We start from the raw sequence: 27,377 nt of genomic DNA, 5'->3' as shown, positions 1-27,377 counted from the left end.
TGACCTCACCTCAGAAAAAGTTCAAAGGCTCGCTATAGCTATAGCTACACCGACTGAAGTATGAACGATCACTTTAAAACTTTCAGCGATAACAGTGCGTATAAAATGTAGGTATACCTCAGATTGTTTATATCCGTGACCTAAGGTCAGGTCAATTTTGCGACCTCTCCAATTAGTCAATGGGAGAAAATTGAAATGCGCCTCTTTTGGACGAATGTCGCTCAGTCAAAACGCTCTCAAACATCGGTTCATAGGTAAACGTGACACTTAAAACTTTCAGCGATAACAGTGCGTATAAAATGTAGGTATAGGTACCTCAGACTGTTTATATCCGTGACCTAAGGTCACGTCAATTTTGCGACCTCTCCATTTAGTCAATGGGAGAAAATTGAAATGCGCCTCTTTTGGACGAATGTCGCTCAAAACGCTCTCAAACATCGGTTCATAGGTAAACGTGACACACTGAATCGGAAATTTGCACCTGTGACCCCTCTGTAGGTATTCCCCTGAGGTCATCTCAGGATATGAACGGTCACCAGCAGCTTTTTGGCTATAACTTTTGATAGAGACGTGCTAGCGCGGTGAAAACACGTCAGCTGTGTTCAGCTCGACGACAAGGATCGACTGATGTGCAACATGACCCTTTCCGGTCAGGTCATGACCTTGACCTGAGGTCATTTTTTTACATCGGAAACCTTGTAATGATCTTTCAAGGTCAACAAATAGTTCATTCGATGCGTCTCGACGAGAGGAACACGATGCTGCCAGAAGTAGGTTATGTGGCGCTCTTGAGTGATGAGTCAAAAGTCATTGCCGAAAAACATGTTTTGTGGAAACGGCTATTTTTACAGTTTTTGCTCTCTGGAGGCTAAACCGTTGACCTCAGAGGTCAGATCTGAGAGCATTACTCAGGAAGTTCTGTAAAAGGGCTATCGAATGCGCTTTTCCGCGGAGCTGTAGCTCTATTGGTTCCCGAGTTAGTCATTGGCAGTTTCCAAAATTATTGAAATTGACTACATTTGACCTTTAACAACCTCTGGTGACCTGACCTTAAAAATGACCGAAGTGTTTTCCTCCTTATTTTTGACGCTCTTTCGCTTGCCGCTTACCGCGTGTCGCTACGTGGGCTAGGAGCCGAGTTAGACGGGGAGGGGGCGTTTTCACGCCCCCCCCCCCCAGCACTCGGAAAGTTCAGGCCACCAGCACGGCGCGGGTTAATTATCTTTTTCTCACGTCCTAAAAGTCCACACTCGGCGCCTTTCTAACCCGCGGGCGGTCAGTCGCAGTAGCAGCCCACCTTGATTCCGTGTTTACCATTCAATTCTCATCAGTAAAAAAGCCGAAACGGGTAATTCAGTGTTTATTACCCACCATAAAATACACACATCCAATCCACAAAAATGCATATTGTGACATGATCTATACACATTGATGTATTATGACAATCGGTACCTAATCGCTGCGGGAGCGAGATCCATAAGCTCCGCCCCATCAATAGCGACATGAACACACGCACTCCGGCGATCAGGCTGAGCAATCAGGCTCATTCAGACTCAGTTCAGTAGTCCAAGGAACCGAAAAGGCTCACTTGCGACCAACTGACGGCGAACATGGCGCCAGCGTTACCACCCCTCAACAACCATCGTCCATCATAATCCATATCGGGTCATCAAACATTAACTCCGCACACAGCCGCGCTCCCACACTTATCCGCACATCAGCACGGAGCATCTAGCATATCGAGCACACAGAACCGCACGGAGCTCCGTTCACCTGTTCGCAGTCCACAGTCGCAGACCCAGACCTGTCCGTCACACCCCGACTGGCGCCGCGCACAGTGGGCTGTATCAGTTCCCTCAGAGCCGGACAGCGAGCCCGCTCAGCGGCGCTTGTGGTTCGAGTCGTACGAGCGCTTCTTGCTGCTCTTGTGCCGGTCCTGCTGCGGCGAGCCGCGGCGGTCGCGCTTGCCGACGCTCTGGGACGAGTGTTTCGACTTGGAGCGCAGTGGCGAGCGGGACCGGCCGCGCTCCACTGACCGGTGGCGCGTCTTGTCGCGGCTGGGGACACAGGCGAGGAGGCTGGTTAAACACGAATCAAGAGGGAAATAACTGAGGCGCTGAATGCCACAGGTCACATAGTTCTGGAAAACACATGCAGTAGTCAGCATTCACCCGTCATATCCCGACTCTCACTTTATCTACCCAAACCAAATTTAACTCTGCCCAACCCTGTGCCATCTACAACTGTCAGTCTCAGCCGTATGGCAAACAATGCCCAACATCTAACCATGAAGCATTGTAACAATGTAACATTGTCACGTCAATAGGAAATATTTGCTGTCGAGTGTGTAAGGGCATATGGATTTTCGTGAGCTCTGTGTGTACACAAATACCAAGGGACAAAAGCATTAACATTTGAAGTGCGTCTTTCAGCATGTTTCATGAGTGCATGCCGTGGGTTCAATCGCCGTAGTTCCAGTCGTATCACTGAGGCGGCCACTCCCCAAATATCGACATTGCTCCTTACCCGCGCTCCTTGTCCTTTTTGTGTTTGGTCCGGTGCCGGTCAGGGGTGGACGAGTGGCGGCGCCGTGCGTTGCTCGGGGACCGCGAGTGGGACCGGTAGCGGTCGCGGCGGCTCTTCGACTGCAGCTTGCGCCGGTCCGAGTCCTCGTTGGACGAGCGCGACCGAGAGCTGCGGGCGACGGAGACCGGGAGTTAGAGCACGGCATCGGAGACATGGACACATAAAAGACATCAATCTACGGGCAAGCGGCATGTTATAACACATTTGCAATAGCAGCACAATATGCACCCACGCAAAGTTACGCCGGAGGACAAACAGAAAACGGTACTGGGCCAGAAAATAGCTAAAGTTATTAGCAATACGTGTCAAACATTAAAATGACTTTCCGAATGACTCAAGTTACCGAAATAGCAACTGACGAAACATTCATACATAAGACAAATATGTCTATGTCCTGATACACAGCTAAGTGCAAATATCGAGTCAGCGCGACAAAGCCCTGGTCTTTGAGGAGGGCGCTCACCTGTCGCAGCGTTTGGCGAGCGCCGAGGCGATGTTCTCCTTGTTGAGTTTGGCCGAGTCGGGCAGCAGAGGGTCGGCGGCCGGGTCGGAGCCGGCCGCGGCGCCGTTGGGCGTCTCGCGGCCGGTCGAGTCGACCAGCGAGGCGCCGCGCTGCTCGGCCGGCGAGTTGTTGTGCGACACGGCCGGACTGAAGTTGCCCGCGCCCTGCGGCGTGTTGGTGCCCGACAGCAGCTTGTTCTTGAGGCGCAGCTCCTGCTGGCGCGCGCGCAGCTCCTCGATGGCACGCTCCAGCTGCTCGGCGTTCGGCTGCGGACACAGGTGACTGGTCAGAGAAATGCCAATCACGAACAAAGGTTCGTAGCTACGTTCGGTGCAATGAAAAGCGATGACCCAAGTAACTGCATTCTTACTTAATTATTGTACATGAAATTGAAATTTTGAGCTGTTTCTTGGCACGGTACTAGCTACTTAAACTACTTGGAACAAGAATATTCATTTACGCCCGCTCTACACTGCACCATCCGTACATACCTTGGCGCGCGTGTAGAGTTTCATGATGGCGGTGGCGATTTCTCGCAGGTCCTGCTCGCGCATGTCGAAAACGGTGAACCAGTGCGGCCGGTTGGGCATCGGCACGCGCTTCACGCGCGCCGCCAGGTAGATGCACGCGGCCGCCACCGTCTCGGGGCTGAAGCGCACGAACACGTTGGTGCGTAGCGCGTCGTTCATGGCGTTCCTGCGGAGAGAAGGCGGCTGGGGGTCACGGGGTGCCCGACGCGGCGGCGGGCGTCGGCGGTCCTCTGGCGGCCTGCTCCTCCCGGGGCGGGTCCGGGCGCGTCCTCGGCAGCACCGGCTGAGGTAATGCTGGCGGTGGGTGGGTGGATGGTCGGCCCTCCGAGCCTGATCAGGATATACGGTCACGGCGCTTAGTGTCAACTATAGAAGCAGGGCGGCCCATTGGAGGGCAGTGCCCTGGCGCCGCGAATAGATGCGTCCCGCCGGCCGACGGCCAATACAACGTCTGCAAGACGCAAAAAAAGGCTCAGGAGGAATCAAAGGTCAAAACTAGTGAATATATTGCCTTCTTGGTCACCTCTTTATTTTACATGAATCAATTCATTTGATGTAGTATTCAGCATTTTGCTTATAGAAAGATGACAAAACAGCTAAGGATGTAGCCTTTTTTGCTTGTTTCGGTAAAATAAAAGCAGTCGTCCCCCTACTTGCCATCAACAAAAATATGCAAACTCTCAGAAGGAAATTAAAGGTGAAAATGCGGCCAACAGACGACAATGTATTTTGCTTGCATGATTGAGTAATAACGTACGAAGAGGTGTACGAATATATTTTTGGAAAACCAAACCAAACTATGATCCTTAACCCTCGCCCTGACAGGGAAGGGGGGGGGGCGGTCTATGCGACCCCCTGAGGGTTTTTTTTGTGATGAGCGCCGAGCCATTAGTCGGATCGTGCTGAAATTTTCCATAGCCTCTGAGGCATCCTTTGCGCAGCTTTTGGTAAAAAGAATATATGTTCAGGTCATGTCAGGTCACCGAGTAATGACGTCATAATAGGTACGGCTCTCGGGGGTTTAAGCGGTAGGTTTTGCCTTTTTACATTTCCGGCTAGATCTCATAAACTAATCGATAAGCGATGAAGCCAATTTAGAGGATCATTCATCATGGCAGGCATGTGTATTGTGTACGAATAAACAGATCGCAGCTTCAACCCTTAAAAGCTTAAGACGAAGACGATATAGCCGAAAATTTACTAAATTTCATAGGGGCAAAACCTGCCGCTATAACCCGCGAGACCTGTACAACCTCCGACCGTTTTTGACAAAGTCGTACATTCCGCGTAACTGGACGACAAGAACGAAACTATTCCGTGTAATTTATGTCCGATTTTGACAGGACATGAATCTTTACATTGTATATTGACCTTTCTTAGGCCAACCAAGGTCAATGACCTCGCATCTTCACACGCCGACCTCCGTGATATGAGCTGTAAGTGCGGTTTCTTGAGGTCCTGAATCCGAATATGTGGTTCAATGTTCACCTTAACGCATTCAAAACTTTTCCTTGACCTTTACAAGGTCAACCCAGGTCAATTACGACCATCCTCGCTGACAGCCGGTGTGACCTACCGTGTTCCCGGGGAATACGTCACGCCAGTAATGACTGAAATGCGGTCAACTATGCATCATTTTGTTGCCAATTCGTTGAGAAACACGGTCGTGAAAGTTCCATGTCGCCATCTTTCATAGATCCGCCAATATTGGCTATGTAACATGGAAAATTATAGCTTTTCCCCGAAATTTGACATTTGATCTGCCATAACTGGGTCAAATATTGACCTATGGTCAAAAAATATACCACCAATCGCGCAATGTACCAGCTTCGTAACATGTTACCTAGGCACTGGAACTACTTCGTAACTGTTCAAATGGTTGCTGAATTCGAATTCAGCTAAAAAAAACTAGCCTGGATACATGTAAAACTCGAAAAAGTGACCCAAGGCCATCAAAGGTCAATGACTTAACCTGACCTTCAGGTGACCTTGATACCCACCCTAATGCATGGGACTAACATCACATGTTCGAACGCTTGAAACCACTAAAAGACTGCAAACGCGCGGCTAATTCGAGCCGACATACGCCGAATCACGATTCCTGCCAACCATGATCTCGAAAAGTAGGTCACAGGTCAAAGATCATTTGGGTCGGGACCATGACATTTTCAGGGTAGGTGTAGAATTGATTAACGCGAGGGTACTGAAAGTTTCGTCGCGATCGGCCGATTTTTACGCGAGCTATGCGCGAAAAACCGAGCGGAGGGGTTCGTTCGACCCCCCCCCCATACGGGCGAGGGTTAACCCTCGCCGGCCGAGGGGGGGGGGGCGGGTGCCGCCCCCCCATAGGGTTTTTTCGCGATAGCTCCGAACACGCTGGCGATAGAGAGCTGAAACTTGGCATACCTGACCTTTGATTCAAGCCGCATCTTTTGACACCAACCGCGTTTTTGGGTCAGGTCAGGTTACTGACCTATGACGTCATAAGTGAACCTCTGCACGGTCTTCAGATGTCGCAACTTCGCAACGCCCTCACTGCCAGAGGAGATGTCACAGGGAAATGAAACTTGCAGGATCTAGTATCCATTATGAGTCTCACAACTTGTATATCTCGGATTTTTCCTAAAGGTCATATGAGGTCAGGTCATTTTCGTGACCTCACCATTATAAGTCAATGGGGAAAAATGAAAACTGCTATTCTGGCGCCGGGAACGATCTGCAACTATCTCAAGCACACAGAATCGTGATTTGGTGCACTCCTTGCAAGGTTAGATGCTTCTTTTTTGCAATGTTGACCTTGCGTGACGTCATTTATGACGTCATCAAGGTCATATTAGTTTTTCGTCAATAACTCTTGATCAAATTGAGCTAGCGAGTCGGGAAAGCCACCAATGGACTCAGGAAGACCTGCCGAATCGAATGATATGCGACATGACCTCTTTCGACCAACTTCGTGACCTGGGGGTGCTGACCTGACCTTGACCTGAGGTCAACACCCCAAGTTGACCTGACCCGGACAAAAAGTATATCATTCGACGCGCCTGAGCGAGGCGAACACGGTGCTGCCAAAATCGCGGCTCTGCGGCCGTTTTTTGCGAAGCTATTCACCAAAAACTGAACCGTACCTTGGGGCACTTGACCTGACCTCAGAGGTCACCGGTTGACCTAGGACCTTAAAATCGGGTACCAATCTCTGCGTCTCGTAACGGCGCACACGCTCGTTTTTTTCCGCGACGCGCTAGCTCCACCAGGGGCGAAACGGCGAGGGGGGTCGTACCCACCCACCCCCCCCTCGGCCGGCGCGTATGTAGAAAACCAATAGGTCCGGCGAGGGCTAACCCTCGCCCGCAGATGAAAGGACTCTCCCCCCCCCCCCCCCCCCAGGTAGTTTTTCTGCTCTGCGCTTAACATTTTTAAAACTAGAAGCCTAGTTTTTTTTTTTTGTATAGCTGCTTTTCTATCCTTTCTCAGCGTCCACTGAAAATCTCAAGTTTCTGCTGTTTTTGGTTTCGGAGATATGACCTTGTTCTTCAGGTCATGTCATGACCCAAATGACCAATATCCACTATCTTGCGTTGGCTATGGGTCTTGTAAGCTCTTGACACCTTGATTTCGGCTTTTTTGCCAGTCCTACCTCCCACCTATCATGGAACATGTTGTTCGACGATGTACAGATAGGGTCAGGGTCAAGGTCAACCTAGGTCCTAGGCCATCTAAAAACATTGCGTTTTAGGCAAGCTGAATTTACTTTTCGTGAAATTTCTTTCACTGTATTTTTGGTAGAAGCTTCTCAGTTCATCTCATGTAATAGGGAATGGGACACACAAATCAATCGGTATTCGGTGCACACATCAGTATACACACACAGACATACAAACACATATCATTGACCTTGACCTAACTTGACCTGAAATGACCACAGCCGGCAAACACTTCGTCGGATAGTGTGACAAAGAGCTGTTCTAGCTGGCTTGGCACCAATACGGCAGCGTAATCGGTATATGATGGACACCGCACGTGATATTCCAACGGCGACCCCAAACAGCAACACTTTTTTAGTTTGACCTGACCTGGAAGGTCAATGACTGACACAATGAGGTAAAATTGGGTACCATTGGATTCGTCTCTTCCCAAAGAATCTGCTGGTCCTTACCGTGAAGCTCTCTCCAGCAGGAACGAAATGGCGCGGGGTGGCAACTCCCCCCCCCCCCGTCATGTGCGTTCTAGGATGGGAAAATGGCATGTGGGGGCGAGGGTTAAAGGGACCCTTCCACCTTCAAAAAAGTTAATGAATTGGCATAAAAGTATGTCCCGATGTTAACAAAGTTCAAAAATGAATATATACCAAATTTCACGGGCAAGTTTTCACTGGTTTCAACCTTCTACTTTTGTCTACTTTTTGTGACCTTCGCTGTTCCTACGACGTCGTATGGAAGCAAAAACTTTAGCGTGCGGCAGATATTGCGCGCAAAGCAGTATATACCACCACGCTCTACCGATGGCTTTAGTAAAAGATTTAAAAATCGTTAGATCTGCGCTGACGTCACGAATCAAAAGGGTGCATTAAAATGCATTAGCCCCTTAGAATATGAAAACTGCAAGCTTGAAATCAAATATATCCGAATTAAGGCAATTCTAGATGATGTGAGTGCCGAAACCGGTGATTGTGAGCCAGGAACCCCAACTTGGCTATCTCAACTCAAAACTAATGTCAAGGCGTCACTTTAACGGTCAAGGGGTCACTTTAACCCGCGCCCCGTAGGGGGGGGGGCGAAACGCCCCCCTGTCCTTTTCCGTGGATATCTCTTAAACGGCTGCAAATATCGCCACCAAACTTTCAGGACCCCTCCGGGCATCAATTTTACACATTGTGACCAAAGTCTTTTCCAGAGGCTATGATAGGTTGACCACAAATGACGTCAGAATGACGTCATGTTCTGCCATTTTCGACCGAAAAAAGCTTCGCGAGAAGAGCTGTCAGGCCTACAGCTTTGAAGATACAGAAAAATGATTAAGCCGTGAAAGGTGTACAATTGAAAAGGCTACAAAACTGCTATCTCGGATTTTTTTTTCATTTTTTCAATTTTGACCCCCAAAAATAAAAAAGTAATTTTTTGGATATATCGGCAAAAAAAGTTTTTTAGAGCTTTGAAAAAAAACGGAATATGTATGATAGTACCTACCGTCTTCTTTCTACACACCAAATTTGATCGATATCTCTTTTTTGGCCAAGTTATAGCGAAAAAAAAATTCAAAAATGATGACGTAAAATTTTCAAACTCAATTTTTGGCAATTCTAGACCACGTAAGACAAAACAAAGACCACCAATAGACTCCCCGTGATGAGCTGCATCGAATCAATACCCATTTTATGCAAAAATATCAACTTCAAAATTTGACCTAATTTGACCTGACCTTCGCCAGAACGTAACCTAGCTGGCCCCAAGGGTTGCCTGACCCACATAATCGCATTTGTCATGTAAAATGGACCGTAAAACATGTATCACACGACAATTTCATATTGTGACCCCTGCAGTGACCTGAGTTCTGTGACCTGACCCGGTATCAGCGACCTCAGATAGCAAAGTATGTGTTTGACAAACAATTTACCATCGATGATTTTCAATAACTTTCCAATTTACTCGATTTCACAGCCCATTTCTTGAAATGCCTGTGAACGGTGAAAATCCGACCTTTTAGCCTGACCTGTGACGTCATCGGTTAGACCTAGGTCAATGAAATTCGGTCACAAGGTAGTTCCCCGGTGGGGCTATAGAACGCCGTTTGAATTTTGAAAATCGGCCGGTAAATTTCCGAGATCTTAGTGGGGGGGGGGGCGAAACGCGCCCCCCCCCCACGGGTGGTAGGGTCCACCGATAGCCGTACGGGGCGCGGGTTAAGCCTATTATTGCCGGAGAGGTAGGAGGGGCAGAGGCATTCAATCTTTTACATTGATCAAGTCGAGTTTGCCGATATTACCTGACTTCATTGCACATGAGATGGAGCACAAGTTATAAAAATGCGACAGACAAGTAGCGATGACTTACGACGACCATAAATTTCGTTTTCTTTTTTTCTTGTATGGTTTCGATGGATGATTGTGATGGAGAATTTAGAAAAGTCAAAATGTATGTCGAAGGTAACTGAATTTTGCGTCAAATGGCGTTCGCCTCTTCAGGATCGAGTAACATGTGTTAACCGTCCCCCGCACATTCAATTTTTTCATCTTAGAACACACGTGGGGGGGGGGGGGGCACACCCCGCGCCAGTTCTTTCCTTGTGAGAGGTGATGATGCACCTTTGCAACAAAACCATTTGATTCTTTGGGAAAAGATAAGTCCCGCGGTACAGAATCTTAGCTCCTCTGGTCAATCATACCTTTCAGGTCAGGTCAAACTAAAAGATATTACTATTTGGGGCCACCATTGGAACATCACATGCGTTGCCTGTTATGACCTCACGTGACCTAAAATAGCACACAGGTCATTCTCTAAAGCAAGCATAGCTCACCTGGACCTTAACCTTCACGTTAAACGCGTTAAACCTTCACGTTAGGGCGTTAAACGCCCCCACTTTTTTCGCCGGGCCATACCATAAAAACGGCGCGCCAAAATTTGGGTACCTGTAGGGAATTGATTGAAGTTTATTGTGACAAAGTCTCAAAAAAATCGGTCGGAAATTTTTTTGAGAAATCGAGGTTTTAGTGACGTCATGATTTCTGAGATTTCGACCAAAAACGGCATACGTTCAAAAAATCATATAAAATACCAGAATCAACATACAGACATGCCGTAAACGCCATTAGACTGCCAATACCATGAACAATCAAATGGCTATCTTCGATTATTGATTATCGTTCCACATTTTCCAAAATCTTGAACTGAATCTTGGCAATTTCTCGTGACTACTTCACGACCATGGTACATGCATTTCTTAAATTTAACTTTTTGAGCGAAACACGTACACATGATAAAATGAATGTCACCATCGTGTTCTACGCCCCAAATTACCCATAAAACATGTGTCACAGGCTGCGAATATCAATTTTGATTTTCGGGGATATGTGCCTACCCGGTTGACCTGACCTTGACCCTGACCTATGCCTGACTGACCCCTACATGGAGCTGACACTCTTGCAGGCCTTAGATGAAGGATTGTGCACCGTTTTGACATAGTTTATGACGAGAGGCGCCCATTGCGAAGTCCTGAAGTCCATGCTACTGAAAGCCCGATTTCAGGTGTTTGACCTGACCTTGACCCGGCCTGTGACCTCAAAATTGAACTTTAAAGTACTCATCTGATGCATCTCGTCGCGCTCTTTCGTTTGCCGCCTCGTGCGTTTCGCTGCGCCTATTGGTTCTCGAGTTATCGGCTGGGGGCGTTTAACGCCCCCCCCCCCCCCCAGCAAACGGTGGGTGGCGAAATACCCCAGCAACTGCCGGGTTAAAGGGACTATCCCACCTTTAACATGGGGTTTGAGTTGAGATCGCCAAGTTTGCGGCGAGGTTCAGAAACCACTATCTATCTAGGTTGCAACCCCCGCGGCCTCTTGGTGTTGAAGAAATTCGTTCCCTTCATTTGAAAATGGGCCTTGTACAAGGCCCTATCTTCAACATGGAGCGACCGTTAGTGTGACGTCACCTCGTTTAGTCATTCTGATTTAAATGGGTTTGTTCGTTGAAAAATCGCTTAAAACTTGGTCTGAACTTTGTTGTGCCTACAGAGTAAAAAGAATCAGCTTTATGACAGTAATGTGGCCTGGGGAAGGATGTAATTTTGGGCTGTGACGTCACATATTTGAAAGTTTGTGTTTGTAATATGGGAAGCCTAAGATGTTTAATGAAAAATAAATGCCAGAACCGTGTTCCTGGTCATCCAATCTATAAAGTCGGGCACAATTTAACTGGTTTTAACAACATTTTAGAAGGTGGGATAGTCCCTTTAAGTAAAACATTCCCGTAAGTTCAAGTGATAAGTGTTGGAAAAAAACGCGCTCGCTTGATTTATGTATGTGTTTAGGCGTATATCTGCGTGTGTCTGTGTGCATACTGATGTGTTTATCATTTGGTATGTGTCCTAATAACATTAGGTCATGCATACTGATGCGTTCATCAATTGGTGTGTGTCCAGGTGTCCTTATTACATTAGGTCATTAATTGGGAAGCCTTTAACGAAAATGCAGTCAACTAAACTTCACGATAAGTAATTTCAGCATGCATAAAACACAAGGCTTTCACATGATCTAGGCTGACCTTGACCCTCATCCTGACATCTGTATATCAAATAACATGTTACATGATAGGTGGGGGTAAGACTAGCAAAAATCCGAAATCATGATGCCAAAAGTTCACAAAACCCATAACCCACACAAGATATTGGGAATTGGTCATTTACGCCATGACATGACCTGAAGAACAACGTCATAACTCCGAAGCCAAGGACCAAAGAAACTTGAAATGTCAGCAGACGCTGCAATAAGTGTCAGCAGACGCTGCAATAAGTTAGATAAGCAGGTACACGAAAAACCAGACCTCTAACTTAAAAACTGTTTAATACAGCGCAGAAAACCTACCTGTACGTAACAACCGCCCCCCCCCATGTGCGGGGGGGGTCAACCCGCGCCCCGCTGGGGGTCCTGAATCTCCACGCCCTGCTGGGTGGGGGTGTGGGGTGTGGGGGGTGGGGGGTGGTGGTTAACAGCCACTCCCCCCTTCGAGCTGGGCTCCTGGGCCACGTAACGATACAAGCCGTAAGCGGCATTCGAAAAACGTCCATAATAGAAAGAAAACACTTAGGTCATTTTTTCGTATCGGTCAGGTCAAAGGTTAGGTCACCAGGGGTAATCAAAGGTAAAATGTTGCCTATTTGAACACTTTTCGAAACACTGGCACATAACTCAGGGCCCAATGACGCTACAGCACCGCGGAAAATGCATTTGATACCTATTTTTAAGGCTCTTTCTAGAACAAGCCCTCAGGTCTGACCTGGGGCCAACGGTTAACCTCTAGGGGGAAAAATCTCGAAAAATAGCAGTTTTTACGAAAAAAAAGTTTTTTTCCTGTAACACCTTTTGACTCAAGAAAGGCACGACATTTATTTTGCCAGGTATCGTGAAGACGCATCGAATAAACCGTATTTTGACATCCAAAGGTCAACATTTAAAATTTGACCTCAAGTCAAGGTCATGACCTGACCAGAAAGGGTCATGTTGCATACCAATCGATCCGTATTGTCGCGCCGAACACATGTACGGCGTTTTCATCGCTCTAGCATGCCTGTATCAGAAGTTTTTAGCGAGAAACTGTTAAATTACCTATCGTAACCTGAGATGACCTCAAGGACATATGAGGGGTCACAGATCATGTCACAGTGCCATTTTCGGGTTCAGCTTGACGTTTACTTATAATTCGGCGTTTGAAAGTGTTTAGAGGATGACGTTCGTCTAAAAGAGGCGCCTTTCAATTTTCTCTCACTGACTGATAAGGGAGGGCACAAAATAAACCTAACCTTAGGTCACCAATACTAAAATTCCTAGATATATACTTTGTACATACTGTTGCTCTTATCAATTCCTGCAAGTTTCAAAGCAATCGGTCGATCGATGTAGCTATTGCAGGCATTGCAACTTTTGATGAGGGGAGGTTACTTGACGTGGTGACCTGACCTTGGGTGTCAAGTCCGAGACGATCGGGAGGCCTTTGTGGCCAAACCCGAGCTGGGTTTGGCCTTTGTGGCCAAACCCAGCTCGATGAGTGAGAATGCCAGACAGATGCAGAAAAGGCCACCGATAGCTCTCTACAGTTCTTTCAAAGTACTAAAGGGAGTGGGACCCCAAGTCAACGCCGAGGTCACTGAAGGTCAACGATAACAATTTGCCGTGTATGTTTCCAGATTTCATATTTTTTTCACAAACAGCGCATAGCCCGTGAATCAATAGGCAGAGCTGCAGTGTCTCGGAAAAAAACAGGCTATTGCCCTATAATGCTACCATATTTGACCCCCGGTCAACGGCTTGGCCCCCAGGGTGTGAAAACCGCAACTCAATAAGAGCTTCATCGAAACGCATCAAATGAACTGTATCGGACCTTATCAACTTGAAAATTTAAACTAAGGTCAGTGTTTTAAAGGGACCCTCCCACCTTCAAAAAAGTTTATGAATTGGTATGAAAGTGATGTCGCTCGGTCCAGAAAGAGCGAAAACGAATATCTACCAAATTTCACCGAAAAATATTCACCCGTTTTCAAGATATTAGACTTTTACTTTTGTTTACTTTTTGGGATCTCCGCTGTTCCTAGCGACTTTATTTGGAAGCAATAGTTTGGCAGCTGAAAGTGCGGCACTTGTTTGCGCACAAAGCAGCATATACCACCGCGTGCTACAAAACGTTTTAGTCAAACATTTAAAAATCGTTAGATATCTGCGCTGACGTCACACATTCAGAGGGGTATACCTATGCATTAGCCCCTCTGAATCAAAATGCTGCAATTTTGAAATTCAATATTTCCGATTTAACCCGCGCCCTGGTGGGGTCTGTTTATAACGCGACCTGGTGGGGGGGGGGCTATTTTTTGCCCCCCCCCCCTCGTATCTCCGAAACTACTGGATGGATCCGCAAAATTCAAACGGCGTTCGAAAGGCCTGTCAAATTTGTCGAAGGAAACCAAATTTCATTGACCTCGGGGTAACCGATGACGTCACAGGTCAGGTCAAAGATGAAATGTTTCACCGTTCACGGGTCTTCTAGGGAATGCGCTATAACACCGAGGAAAACGCATTTTGTCAAGAATCAGCGATAGGGCGTCAGTTGCCTAGTAGATATGTTGCTATTAGAGGTCACTGACAATACCAGGTCACGTCACAGGTCAGGTCACCAAGGGTCACAGGTCAGGTCACATGAGCCCAACTTTACTAAGGTTGTGTGATGCATGTTTTATGACCAATTTTTCATTTCCAACTCAATGGTGTTGGTTATAAGACTATCAGGTACGGCTTAGGTCACTTTCTGGTGAAGTTCAGGTCAAGGTCAGGTCAAGGTCAGGCCAAAAAAGGTCAAATTTTAAAGTTGATAGTTTTGCATAAAATGGGTATTGATTCGATGCAGCTCGTCACGGGGAGTCTACTGGTGGTCTTTGTTTTGCGCTACGGGGTCTAGAATTGCTAAAAATTGAGTTTGAAAATTTGACGTCATCAATTTTGAACAGTTTTTTTTTTCGCTATAACTTCGCCAAAAAAGAGGTATCAATCTCAAATTTGGTATGTGGATGGAAGGCGGTAAGGACTATCACATATATTCCGTTTTTTGCGAAATTCAAAAAACTTTTTGGATTTTTCGATTATTATATCCAAAAAATTTATTTTTGGATTTTCGGGGGTCAAAATCCAAGAATTTCAAAAATCCAAGATAGCAGTTTTGTAGCCCTGTCAATTCTACAGCTTTTATGTCCTTATCATTTTTCTGTATTTGCAAAGCTATAGGCCTGACAGCTCTTCCCGCGAAACCCTTTTTGGGGTCGAAAACGGCAGAACATGACGTCACTCTGACGTCATTTCCGGCCAACCTATCATAGCCTTTGGAAAAAATTTTGGTCACCATGTGTAAAATTGATGTCCGGGAGGGTACTGAAAGTTTGGTGACGATCGGCGCAGCGGTTCTGGATATATATTGAAAAGTCTGGAGGAGGGGCAAAAATAGCCCCGACCCCCCCCCCCCCCCCCCCCCACCAGGTCGCGGGTTAAGGCATTTCTCGATGTTGTGAGTGCCGAAACCGGTAATTGTGAGCCAGGGACCCCATTCTCAACTCAAATCTAATGTTAAGGTGGGAGGGTCCCTTTAACATGATCGGAAAAGGCCACGCTGCTTATGAATTGATTCGTATCGTCGGTAAACACATTCAAGGTGTTGTCATCGCTATACCATACCTCGTCAATAGTTATTGACGAGAAACTACGGGTGACTTAACATCACCTCGCAATATAGTTATTTCGAGTGACCGCTGGCCATCAGTGGTCCAAGCCTATGAAAATGGATGGATGGATATGGTATATGGATAGGTCATGATTCTCACAATCACTAGCATGTGGTTTTGACATGTGGTTCCAAGGACTAAGCATTTTTAAGTTCCTTTTATGATGGTGTTACAAATCTAACGCGACCCCAGGCCTAAGATAAAAAAAACGAGACGCAAGTTTTCTGGCAAAGATATTTTCATGCCATACCCAGAGTTTCACTTCTAGGAGATAGCCTGTAGGAATTATAGCATCGCAAGCTTTTTGTAAGAGACACGGTAGCTTCAATCGACCTAGTGACCCAACCCTTCAGTGATCTGCGGTCAAATGTTCGCACATGATGTAAAACACACGCTGCGATTTTCTCAATACACATTAAAAAAAAAAAAAACTGGGGAGCATGACCAAAAACGCCCCTTCCAGGGCAAAAGTCAAAAGCTTGTGTGACGAAGAAAACATTTTGTCGAAACTACGTCATTGACGACTCGTCAAGAAAAGAGCCAAATCCTTTTAAAAAAAAAGTCACTATTGTGCCATATTTGCCAAACCAACAAAATAGTTGTCGTTATGAAAGTTTGGTATCGATACAAAACTTTCAGTACTCTACGTTGTATCAATTTTACACCGGGTGCCAAGAATACTTCTATACATCTTAGGTTTACCGGAATGACGTCACAGCAATGTCATAATTAGTCGACTTTTATGCAAAATAATATTGCACGCCTATCGGTCACCTGCAGTTTTTTAGGTGAACTTACTTGCCTGTCTAAGATAATGCAGATGCAGACTTACCAAACGGCTAAGCGTCCCAAAATTCGAGAAGCTATTCAAAACACCAATTGTTCTTGAACTTGTTTTGTGACAGTTTGCGATGCTTGTCGCATGCTATCCGAGCATAATTTGCACTGTCAGTGTCTTAGCGTGTCAGTCTCACGAACCCGACGCAACCGTGTCTTTTGCGCTTTTTCATTAATTTAGCTTTAATGTGGCTGTTCCCACTGAGCACAATACTAAAGTCCGTTGACTAGCTCGATGCAATGTGTCCTACAACTCTCCACAGCCGCCGTAGGCGGCGCCACCATCGACATAGCGGCCCCCGGTGAAATGGCTGTAGCTCGCCGCACACACCGCAAGGAAACCTCATACGCGATGGGATCACGGCCATGCAGCTTTTATAAAATACTGTCCGCAATTAAACGTCGCACTTCAAACGATCACATCCTATTGAATTAGCATGTCAGAGCTCGACTAAAACACCACGCACGGAGAAAAAATAATTCAGATCGAAATAAGAGTGAAGATCGAAAAGAAGTAGCACATGAAGTAGGCATGGCACGGCACAGCTAACATGCACAACACGGCAAGCATTGAACCAGCTTATGACATACATACACCTGATAGCTCGGACTTGTCGAAAAAAATTGATTTTAAGGACCTCAATATGTATAACCCATCGAAATACAAATAAGCCCTATGTTGTGTCACAAGATTCAAGTCAAAAGTCAAGTTATAAAGAGTTTGAGGACCTAATTACAGATACTAGGGCCGCGAAGTCGTTTAATAATGTGCAGCGTTGGAGTCAAAAGTTAATGCAGGACTACAGTTTTCGCAAAAACGTCAGTTTTTGCAGCTTTTGCCCTCTGGAGAATTAACTGTTGATCTGATGTCAAATCTCACATTCTACTCCAGAAAGAACGTTTAAAAAGCTATCAAATGCGCTTTTCTGCGGCACTGTAGCCCCATTCGCTCCCCAGTTATACGCTTATTTGTCGAGGTTAATGTTGAAGCAGACAAAATTTGGCCATTGATGACTTAATCTGGTGGCCTGACCTTTGATCTGACCTAAAATTAACCAAAGTGATTTCATCATGATTTTTGACGCTTTTTTGTACGCCGCCTACCGCGAGTTAGGTACTTACGATTTATGAGGCCCAGGAGCCGAGTTTAAAAGGGTGGGGGTGGGGTGGGGGGTGTCTAAACAGCCCTAGCAGAACGTGAAAATCCAGGAGCCCCAGCGGGGGCTCGGGTTAAATTACGTGTAAAATCTGTGCAAGAAAATACATACGTATTGAGGTCTGATTCTTTTTTACTTTATCAGATATTGTTCAAACGAAAAGAGCAGGTAAACTGCACCCGACGGTTACAGAAACAGGCAATATTGCAAACAAATTTTAAGTAATGTTGCCCACAATATTTAATGTACAAAATCAAGCAATGTCAATTTTCAAAGATGTAACGAAAGAAATTACCATACTCGTTATTTTTCTATTGCTAAAGCAAACAACTTTACATCAGGCGATTCATTTAAAATAAAATTAAGTCAGAAATGGCGTAACGTCGTGCATGCTCCCTGGGCTAGCACGACACTCGACACTCCAAGGTCACTCATTGTACGTGAAAAGAAAACTACTTCACGCGCAAATGACCAATAATGATGAATACCATTTAACAATAATTGAGCTCTAGTAGTTTGGTTACCATTCTATGAAAACAAAAGATAATATATACATTAAGTTAGGTCTTATGTGCACATATAAGCCTACATTCTAAAGTTCAGTGAGCGAATGAATCGTTGAACTGACGCCGCCTCGGAAGCTGCCTCCATGGTCAGCTGTGGGTGGGCAAAGCACAGTGAGCTGCGAAGCGGGGCTGGTCGCCGGCGCGCCACCGGGCCGGATGTGACCGGGCCGCGGCGGTGGGGCTGGCCGGACCGACAGCCGCCGTCACAGTCTCCAGGCCAGCCGCGCGTCGCTCGTCGTTCCTGACTGGCGCGGACGCCCCTGAGTCGGAAAGTCGCACATCAGCGGCCAGCACGACCCACGGTACAGGTAGCAACACAGCGCCCGCACAGCGAAACCCGCTGCCATCGGGCTCAGTTCAGCATTCCCTGCTACAGCTGACTTTATCTGAGGTCGCTACTCAACTTCCTGAACAAGAGTATCAGGCTAAGAGCATTTCTGCAACACGATAACGTCAATGGAAACAAATTAGTTTTTCATCCTTCAGTTAGAGCGAAGACGGCGCTTTATGCTGAGCTAGCAGGCCAACTACAGTGCGCCTGGCCGGCCCTCGGGGGCGGGCACGCGCAATACCACCTTTGCGTGGAGGCCGGGCGCAGACTTGGAAGCGCGGCCGATCCCAGGCCGAGAAGACCACAGCGAGCTGGTTCCTCGCAACCAACTGCAATATCAACACCAGACATTCAGCACCGGAGCAGAGCGACCGCATGACTCACTGCTGACATTGGAGGTGGATATATCTGGATGTAACATGACAACAAATTGTGAAAACACGGAGCAAGTATACATGAAACGACTTCACAAGAACCATTGAAAATGTGAAATCAGAGGCAGGTTCATTCCCGCAATCTATCAATACAGATTTTCATAGATCGTTAATTAGGACTGAAGCTTGCTATGGTCATTTTGCGACCATTCGAAGGGCCTGCTCACCTGACATCTTTAAAGGGTTGAGTGAATGAGAAATTGCAGATCCCTAGACCCCAAAACATGTCAAATGAATAAGAAGAGGTGCGAAAGAAAAAACGAAAAAATATGGTTAACTTTAACTTCGTGTTGTGTCGTCACGGTTTTCGCCATTTACCAGAGCGAAACGTACAATTTAGGGATACGACAAAATTAAAGTCTGAGAACCTCCGTGGTATAATTGACATCTCCCTCATGATTTCTCAAAACCTCAAAAAGGTTCACTTTAAACAGCTTAGCATGATGAGCAATAACAAATATTTTCATAAAGCGATAAAATGCTTTCTGTGCACAAAATGCCAGTCCATTCGAATGAATTTTATCGATACCTAGCTACGTGCTGCACTGATTCGCATCCCAAAAGTAAAAAGGCTCTGCAGTTGCGCTGTGCAAGTTTAAACGCTTGGGGGTATTAGGCATTCTACTGCTGAGCAGTAGAGCCAAGTTTCTCCTAACCGTACATACGACAGACTATACGACAGACTATACGACTATAGGTGTTTACAGGTGATAACAGGTGTTTGATCATGTAACGTGACATAAAAACCCACAATCCCCTTTAGCGATATTATATGTTTAAGAATAACAATTTCAAACCTAACCCAACCGAAAGAAACGAGATTTACGCAGAAAGGTATGCAAAACCGTGGCGACAAACACAAGGTTAAATCAAGCTTTAAAATAACAAATTTTGTGGATAAAATGTAGAGCCAAATCAACTTCGATCGGAGGCCAAGAACATCACAAAATGTAAATAGCTCGATATGCAAAAGAAAAATGAAAAAATCAGTATTGATTGTCACCCACATATTGAGAACGGACTTTAAGACCCTCAAGACATTACATCCACTTGCAACATCCACCTCCAACAATGTCAGTAGCAGAGATGCATGACCACTGTGAACCGTGCATTACATGTTTTGGCGTAACAATTGCAAGCCTAGCCCAAATGAAAGAAACGAGATTGACGAATCCGAGACCATGAGTGTAGCCAGCCAATGCAACTGAGCACGCTGCGCGCGTGCTGCGGTGGGCGGCTCACCTTGGTTCGCCCGGTACAGAGGACACCTCTCTCTCATCGGCCGAGTTCAGCGCGGTCTGCGGGCCGGGCGGCCACCTGGTCTGTAACGATATAGGATTGTCCGTGGCGGACCGTTCAAATCTGAGCCGGTGGCCTGGGCAGGGCAGAGCTGGGGAGGGCCGGTGCCGCCGCCTCCGGGAGGCCGTTGACGCAGCCGCCGCGCGCCCGGGGGAGGGATGACCGCCAGAGACCGCCGGTCGCCTCTCAGCCACAGAGCCAGCGGCCAGCCTGGCTACTTACCACTCAGGCTTCTGCTCACCTAATCTGTGTTAGGCAAAAAACAAAACGAAAATTAGACAGTGCTGATATTGTGACCAACAAACAATGGGTTACCAAGTATCTTGATGCATTAGGCGTACCCATAGTGTTTCCCTAACTAATGGAATACAACATCGAGACACACGACGGTGACAAAACAGCGAACGTGGACCACTCAGCCAACTTGGAACCAGCTCTGCCGGGCATGGGCAATGGCTGCATGGCCATCGGGTACTTACCATGCGTACTGAAGCAGGCCCGTGTTGCCCTCCAGCCGCAGGAACCTCAGGTACATGACAATCATCTGAGAAAAAATATGAACCTCAGGTACATGACACCTCAGCTACATGACACTGACAATCATCTGAAAAAAACATGAACCTCAGGGTACATGATAATCAGCTGACAACAGTAGGAATCACCCTCCAGTCATTAATATCTTAGTAGTTTCAAAGTTCGTCTAAACGTAAACTGAAGCTAAATTAAGATATTAGCACATATCACAGACCTTGCACTTTTTATTATTTACAGACCTTAGCACGGCCCACCACGTCTCACAGTTCGCTTACCTTGTGAGGATGTTGAACATGAACACAGAAGCCCAGCTCCTTCAGAATCCGCCTTTCCGCCTTGATGACCTGGTTCTTTAAGTGGATATAGTTTGGGTCCAGAACCACCGGACTGATAGTCCTGAAACCATAGGGGTCCAACGTCATACGGTGTATAGATTACCTTCATTGCGCGACATCGCTGAACATCTCTGTGCACTCTTGTCGATAATGACACACCTAAAGCTTTCATGATACATTTGCAGCCTATATTAAAAACAGGGTTGGCATTTCTGCCGGCAAAAACTAGTTTATGCCATTTGCCGGTTTAAACCGGTTTTAACCGGCAAAAAGTGGCAAAAACTAGCAAAAACTAAGAAGTATCACAATGCTATGCCTAGACATGTATTTGAACATGAAATATTTTAAGGAGAATTCGGTGAAAGCTTTATGCTTTCAAACAGAAATGACATTGACCATTGAAATGCTTCATACCTAACTCAGAAACATTTTCATGGACTATCCATAAGGAGCTAGTAAGATGCCTTTTGGGGGTGACAAATGAGCCAGTGCAAGGGTGACTGGGTGAATCCTGCACAATCAGAAGTGCGAAGGGGCATCTGCCACTGATATGCGCACGACGGCACCGCATGGCACCCTACTTACCATGGCCGCCTTACCCCACTCTCCCTTTACATGGAAATACATTCCGTTGTGGATGTCTACCGACATGCATAGACAGTTTAAGCAGGGATAAGTAATGAGGCAACTTGAGAATGTTTAGTGCATCCATATAACTACCAGAAATACATTTGTACATTTCAAATCCATTCCTAACTAGAAAAGTTGTAGGTTTGGCCATCTGAGTTTTAGCCAGTTTTTGCCAGTTCTTGCCACCAGGGTTTCTGCCAGCCGGTTTAAACCGGTTAAAACCACCGGCAAAAACCAGTTTTTGCCACCCTCTGCCAACCCTGATTAAAAAGAAGCTTCAACACAAAACGTCTTGAAAAGCAGCACAAGACCGAGAAAAATCAAAGTCCTACAAGCAACAAATTAACCTTTTATTAGTTTCGAGGCGAGCTTTCAGGTTATGTGCCAACTGTCAGGTTGCGTGATAATGCACGGCTGGCATTTTCGGCTGTCCTTCATTAATTGTGTGGTGCATATTAGCTTCCGTGCTGGCACTCACTTTTTAGCACGGATCTGCTTGATGTGATGAAACACATTGATGATATCCCTGGTCCTCCTTGGCGCCTCTTCTATCTTGGATGCCAGACATAGGCACGCCATGGCCGTGATCTCCATCGGATGTTTCACGTACGACTTGGAGTAGTAGAAGCGGTGCATGAGAACCTGCCCGGTGGCCATTGCAGTCTGAAATGGAGACAAACAGCATGGTCACCGGCAGGCTGGAGGGACAAACGGGCTGGGACGAGGGACGTGCCTCGTTATTCAACGGCTTCCCTGCCAACTGAATGCCAGCTGGCCGGCCGTCTGCCCACGGCCGGCCGGTGCGGGTCGGGCCGCCCTCGCCACCGCGCTCTGTTCCCCTTTGTCCTAGCCACTCCATTTGTTGATGCATAGGGCACTTGAAGCACAGATAGCTAGCTGCATTGATACTTGGTTCCAAAATGAATAACTATCAGATATGAAATCAGGAGGTCAAAATGCATCGTATAGTGTGCTTTTCATAATCGTTCCGCCACTCGGACCTTATATATACTAATACCGCCGCTTCCTGGTCTGCGCAACATAGCAGCAAAGTTGGACACCATCTGGCGGCCGATGCGCATTCCACATTATAGAGTTCAGTGGTGTTTTGACAGAAAATTGTTAAAAGATTTAATCTAATAACAATAAACAAAGATGTTTAATTTTAAATAATAATTTAACCACAATTAGAAAATCCGTTAACAAAATAATAAAAATTGACATTTTCAAACCATGGTACTGCTTACATTTTTGGCCCATATGTTTCAATCCGCCATATTTCCGCCCACTCCATCCAGTTGGGGAAACTACGAGGCGAATGTCAAAAAATGGATTGGTCAATAAATGGACTTTTGATGACCATATATGGGCATAAATGCAGCCCCCGCTACTAAGGGTGAAAAACGGTATAACAAGCCCGTATTTGCGGTATTGCGTCCACTTAATGGAGAGAAAAGGCTTCCATTTTTCACTAGGAATTAGTGTGATTTGATTAAATTCGGCGAATTGACTCGAAAACGGCGATAGGAAAACGGCTTTTCTGCAGGTTCTGGGCGTCACAATCAGCTGGCCATTCAATAAATGGATTGGTTTTATGAAAGAAAATTGTTAAAAGATTTGATTTCGTTACAATAAACAAAAATATTTAATTCTAAAATAATAACTTAACTACAATTAGAAAAACCATAAACAAAATAATAAAAATAATGACATTTTTAAACCACGGTACTGCTTACATTTTTTGGCGCGTCTGTTTCAATCCGCCATGTTTGCCAATCACGGTTTGACCTTGCGTTGTAACTCTGCGATTTAGAGCCGCCAGTTAATTATGCACCGGGTGAGTGTAGGCCTTGTGTGGTTAAAAAACATTCTTATGCCTTATTTTTTCATTTGAATGCTAAAATTCATTGAAAAGATGAAGTTGTCTGATTTTATGACCATATATGGTCATCGCCCCGCCCACTCCAGCCGCTGATTGGCTAATCCAATTTTTGTTTGGCTCCTCGTAGTTTCCCCAACTGACTCCAGCCGTTGATTGGCTGATCCAATTTTTGTTTGGCTCCTCGTCGTAGTTTCCCCAACTGAAGTTTCAGCAAATTTCAACAGCAAATACAACAAATGATAATGGAAAAAGAAATTCACTCTGCCAATGACAAAAAAAAGGATTTAACAAAATGATGCCTTACCTGTGGCAGCCTCAAAAGCCTCCCAGAAGTCTGTATGAGTTCCGCTCCCAGGATCCTTAGTTCAGTCTCTAGTGAAGGCTCCAACCCATCTAAGCCAGACGGGGTCGGTGTCAGCTTTTCTTCACTCAAAAGACAATTTTCCAGAGTGAGGACAACCTCTCCATAATTTCTTTGAGAAGCACCCATTGCGTCACTCCTCACCGACGCCATTACAGTTTCTCTGAAACAGAAAGAACGTTTGTGTATTAGTGATGATACATAACTTTTATTTCCTGTTTTAAAATATTTCTCTTAAAAAGATGAAACAGACAAAAAATACCAAAGTGATAACAATTAAAATATTTAATTACAGAAAAGCAAGAAAAACAAATAACATTGCCTTATTTGAAAACAGGGAACTAGTTTATCGGCACTAGATACTAAGATGCTGCAGCTAAATTTTCCATTCTACGCAACGTGATCGAAATCAAATAAAGATTCAAATAAATTTGTGTTTAGACGGGCATAACGCTGATATACCCTTGGATATACCTGTGTGTCTCTGTTTCAGATGTGTGCCCAGCATTCAATACATTAATACATGATTGAAATGTGCAACTTGCCTATCTAGTGTTCATAATAGGTATAGAGAAAAAATCAAATAAGCCAGTGTCTCAATGCAAAACATAGCAAATTTGGAAGGGAAGTGCAGCGCCAGCCGGTGCGAGCCCGGATCAGACTGTGTACTGAGGATTTTATCGATTTCCCCTACGCTCGACATCCGGAAAAGGAGGAAATAGGTATCCGGAATTACTCTGGTATGTACACTCGGGGGCAGATTGATGTTCCACCGCTCCCTACCCAGTACCCATCGGGCTCCCATGGCTCAGCACTGGCTGCTGCCAGCGGCAGCACTGGCAGCACTGGCACTGACAGGCAGTGGTGAGCAGTGCTGAGGGCAGGCAACACTGGCAGCAGCCAGTGCTGAGCCATGGGAGCCTGATGGGTAGGGAGTGGTGGAACATCAATCTGCCCCCGAGTGTACCTACTATGGACGTCAAACCCCTTGAGACCCCACTTTTTTGCGATAATTTTTTAATGCGTCTGAACTCTCGTTGACAATATTCTGGCAATATGTGTTTCAGAACCTGCCGAAACTTTTATTACTAAGGTATTTTGACGCCAAACGATTATGAAAGGTACTTCTCATTCACTCGTAATGTTAAATTTCACGGAACAAATCTGCTGTTTGGGTAGAGGCTACGCGCTCATGGGGCGGAGCCACGTAATGACGTCGGCGCTAAGCTCCGCCCTACCCCTCCGGCGCTCCTTACCCGGCGACCGGTCACTCGCGTCTCTCGCTCCATTCAGGCTTGATGGTGGGCGGTAGCTGGTAGCGGTAGCGGGCGCTGGTAGATGGCATTTAGAGGAGATGGCGCTGGTGGCGGGGCTCGAGTGTGGCCGAGCGCAAGCCTCTGCCCGGGCCTGAATTGACCTTAGCATTACGAGTGAATGAGAGGTACCTTCCATAATCGTTTGGCGTCAAAATACCTTAGTAATAAAAGTTTCGGCAGGTTCTGAAACATACATTGCCAGAATATTGTCAGCGAAAGTTGACGCGTTTAAAAATTATCGCAAAAAGTGGGGTCTCAAGGGGTTTGACGTTCATAGTAATTATTTATCATTGCAGAGACTATCGATACACTCAGTCACATTTCTATATTGCTTTTGTATCACAGATGCCTCTTTTACACCGAATGATCCTGGTGAGGATCCCGGAAAATTATCATATTGACATGGTGACTGGCGTAGGTCCGTGTCCGTCCGTCGACATCGCCATCGACGTGTCGACGTCGTTTCGACATCGAGACAACATTGTGTCGATATTGTGTCGACATCGAATCGACATTTCATTTCATTTCATTTCATTTATTCACAGTATCACCCACGGGAAAAGCCCATTTACGGGTAAAGTCACATAGGCATAGGCACACTGATCATACAAACACGTAATAAAGGTATACAGTAAATGATACAAAACAGACCGCAATCTTGCGACACACGGCAACATCATTGGTCTGTGGGAAAGGCGCGGGAGGATAGCTGAGCAGCGTAAGACTTAGCTGTTTTCCTCACTGTGGCTAAGGAGTCCGTAAACAGGTCTAGCTGGTTGTTTTCACGCAGAAATTCATTTGCGAGCCTCGGCACCCTACAATAGAGCCCATTCTTGATGGTTTCGACTCTGGCGAACGGCACGGCGAACAGATCACGGCGGCGAACTGATCGAGGCGGGACGGCGAGGCCAAAATGAGATCGCAGGGAACTGGAGTCAATTTTGTGCTTGAAAAGACGAGCTACATAAACCAAGTCATGTTGCACCCGTCGTGCTGCCAGAGAAGTGAAAGAATGTGCCGAAAGAAGATTTTCGTAAGAGAGAGAATCCGAGTTGGTGACAGAGTTAACTGTAAGCCAAATAAGGAATTTATGCTGGATTCGTTCTATGCGATCCGTATGTGTTCTCGCCGCTCCGCCCCACACAACACTGCAGTTCTCGAGAACCGAACGTACATTGGCGAAGTATGCTGAGGTGATAGCGCCAGTGTCATACCTAATTCTCGCTCCGGCTTGGAGTGACCGAATCAACAAGCCGAGTGCTCTATTGCCCGCCGCGACAATCGAATCAACATGCCGCTCGAAGGTGAGTTTTTGGTCCAGAGTAACTCCCAGATCGCGCATAGTGGTGACGCGATCTAACGTCACTCCACCTATTCTATAGGGACTGATGATGGGTGACCGTTTGAGAGTGATGGTAAATGACTTGCACTTTGACGCATTTACATTGTGACGACATCGAATCGACATTGTGACGACATTGATACGACGTCGAGATAATGTATCGAGGCCCAGTAAACATGCCGACGTCGGCCCGACGTCGGCCGACGTCGGGGTGACGTCGGCAACTCGGCATCGACATCGGCCCGACGTCGGTCCAACCTCGGCACGACGTTGGCTGGATGTCGGATATGCCCGCATGTACCGACGTCCAGCCGAGGTCCAGCCGACGTCGGGCCGACGTCGGGGCGACGTCGGACCGACATCGGCCGCTGTTTTGACCGTTAAAATAATATAAGATACATGTTGCATGTTTCATAAAGAGCCCTTCTGTATTCAAAATATCCCCAAGAAACTCAAATCTTCCTCCACGCCGCAACCCCCTGATCCGGACTGGACGGGAAACTTTATCCCATTTGGGATTACCCGTAAGCCGAGCTTGCCCGTAGCCGGGTGTCGGAGTGCTTGGGGCTGCTCGGCCTATCCTTTGGTCAGGCTCAGCCCCGGCAACTCACCAGGGCCGGGCCCAGATAATATAGAAAGGCCAGTCGGCAAGTGTCACTTTGCCAAAGTGCCACTTATCAAAGGGACACTTTGGGAAACGTTGGTGCAGGTGTGTAAGAGTGGCTATATGAATCCATTGTGGGGTCGCCCTTTCCAATAAGTGTCACG

At 46.5% G+C, this 27,377-nt stretch overlaps 1 protein-coding gene across 3 annotated transcripts; it reads right to left on the bottom strand.

Annotated features, from left to right (window-relative positions):
- Positions 1 to 1,344: 1,344 nt before the first annotated feature.
- LOC122377979 (cyclin-L1-like) lies at positions 1,345 to 24,138 on the bottom strand. 3 transcript variants are annotated; one of them, XM_043358644.1, is made up of 10 exons: positions 23,895 to 24,136; positions 22,187 to 22,371; positions 21,019 to 21,139; positions 20,689 to 20,753; positions 20,153 to 20,455; positions 18,721 to 18,805; positions 3,580 to 3,784; positions 3,050 to 3,354; positions 2,527 to 2,694; positions 1,345 to 2,057 (listed from the first exon to the last, which is right to left on the bottom strand). In XM_043358644.1, the coding sequence occupies exons 5-10, from the start codon at positions 20,187 to 20,189 to the stop codon at positions 1,880 to 1,882; spliced, it is 978 nt and encodes a 325-aa protein (XP_043214579.1). In that variant the 5' UTR covers positions 20,190 to 20,455; positions 20,689 to 20,753; positions 21,019 to 21,139; positions 22,187 to 22,371; positions 23,895 to 24,136; the 3' UTR covers positions 1,345 to 1,879. The 3 variants fall into 3 exon arrangements, with proteins under 3 accessions (XP_043214579.1, XP_043214580.1, XP_043214578.1); XM_043358645.1 differs by lacking the exon at positions 18,721 to 18,805 and having other exon boundaries at positions 20,451 to 20,455; positions 23,895 to 24,127; XM_043358643.1 differs by lacking the exons at positions 18,721 to 18,805; positions 20,153 to 20,455 and having other exon boundaries at positions 23,895 to 24,138.
- Positions 24,139 to 27,377: the final 3,239 nt, after the last annotated feature.

Source organism: Amphibalanus amphitrite, unplaced genomic scaffold (assembly GCF_019059575.1).
Source record: "Amphibalanus amphitrite isolate SeventyFive unplaced genomic scaffold, NRLGWU_Aamphi_draft 000053F_arrow, whole genome shotgun sequence".
Taxonomy (NCBI): Eukaryota; Metazoa; Arthropoda; class Thecostraca; order Balanomorpha; family Balanidae; genus Amphibalanus; species Amphibalanus amphitrite.
The sequence above is the reverse complement of the archived record's forward strand: the minus strand, read 5'-3'. Positions and strand labels throughout refer to the sequence as shown.

Bases quoted from the DNA above. Each gene is read 5' to 3' on its own strand.
- LOC122377979 (XM_043358643.1), bottom strand. From the start codon at position 24,104: ATGGCGTCGGTGAGGAGTGACGCAATGGGTGCTTCTCAAAGAAATTAT. The intron at 21,140-22,186 runs GTGAGTGCCAGC...CTATGGTTTCAG, and splicing joins AAGCAGATCCGTGCTAAAAA to GACTATCAGTCCGGTGGTTC. The intron at 20,754-21,018 runs GTAAGCGAACTG...ATTTTTTCTCAG, and splicing joins ATGTTCAACATCCTCACAAG to ATGATTGTCATGTACCTGAG.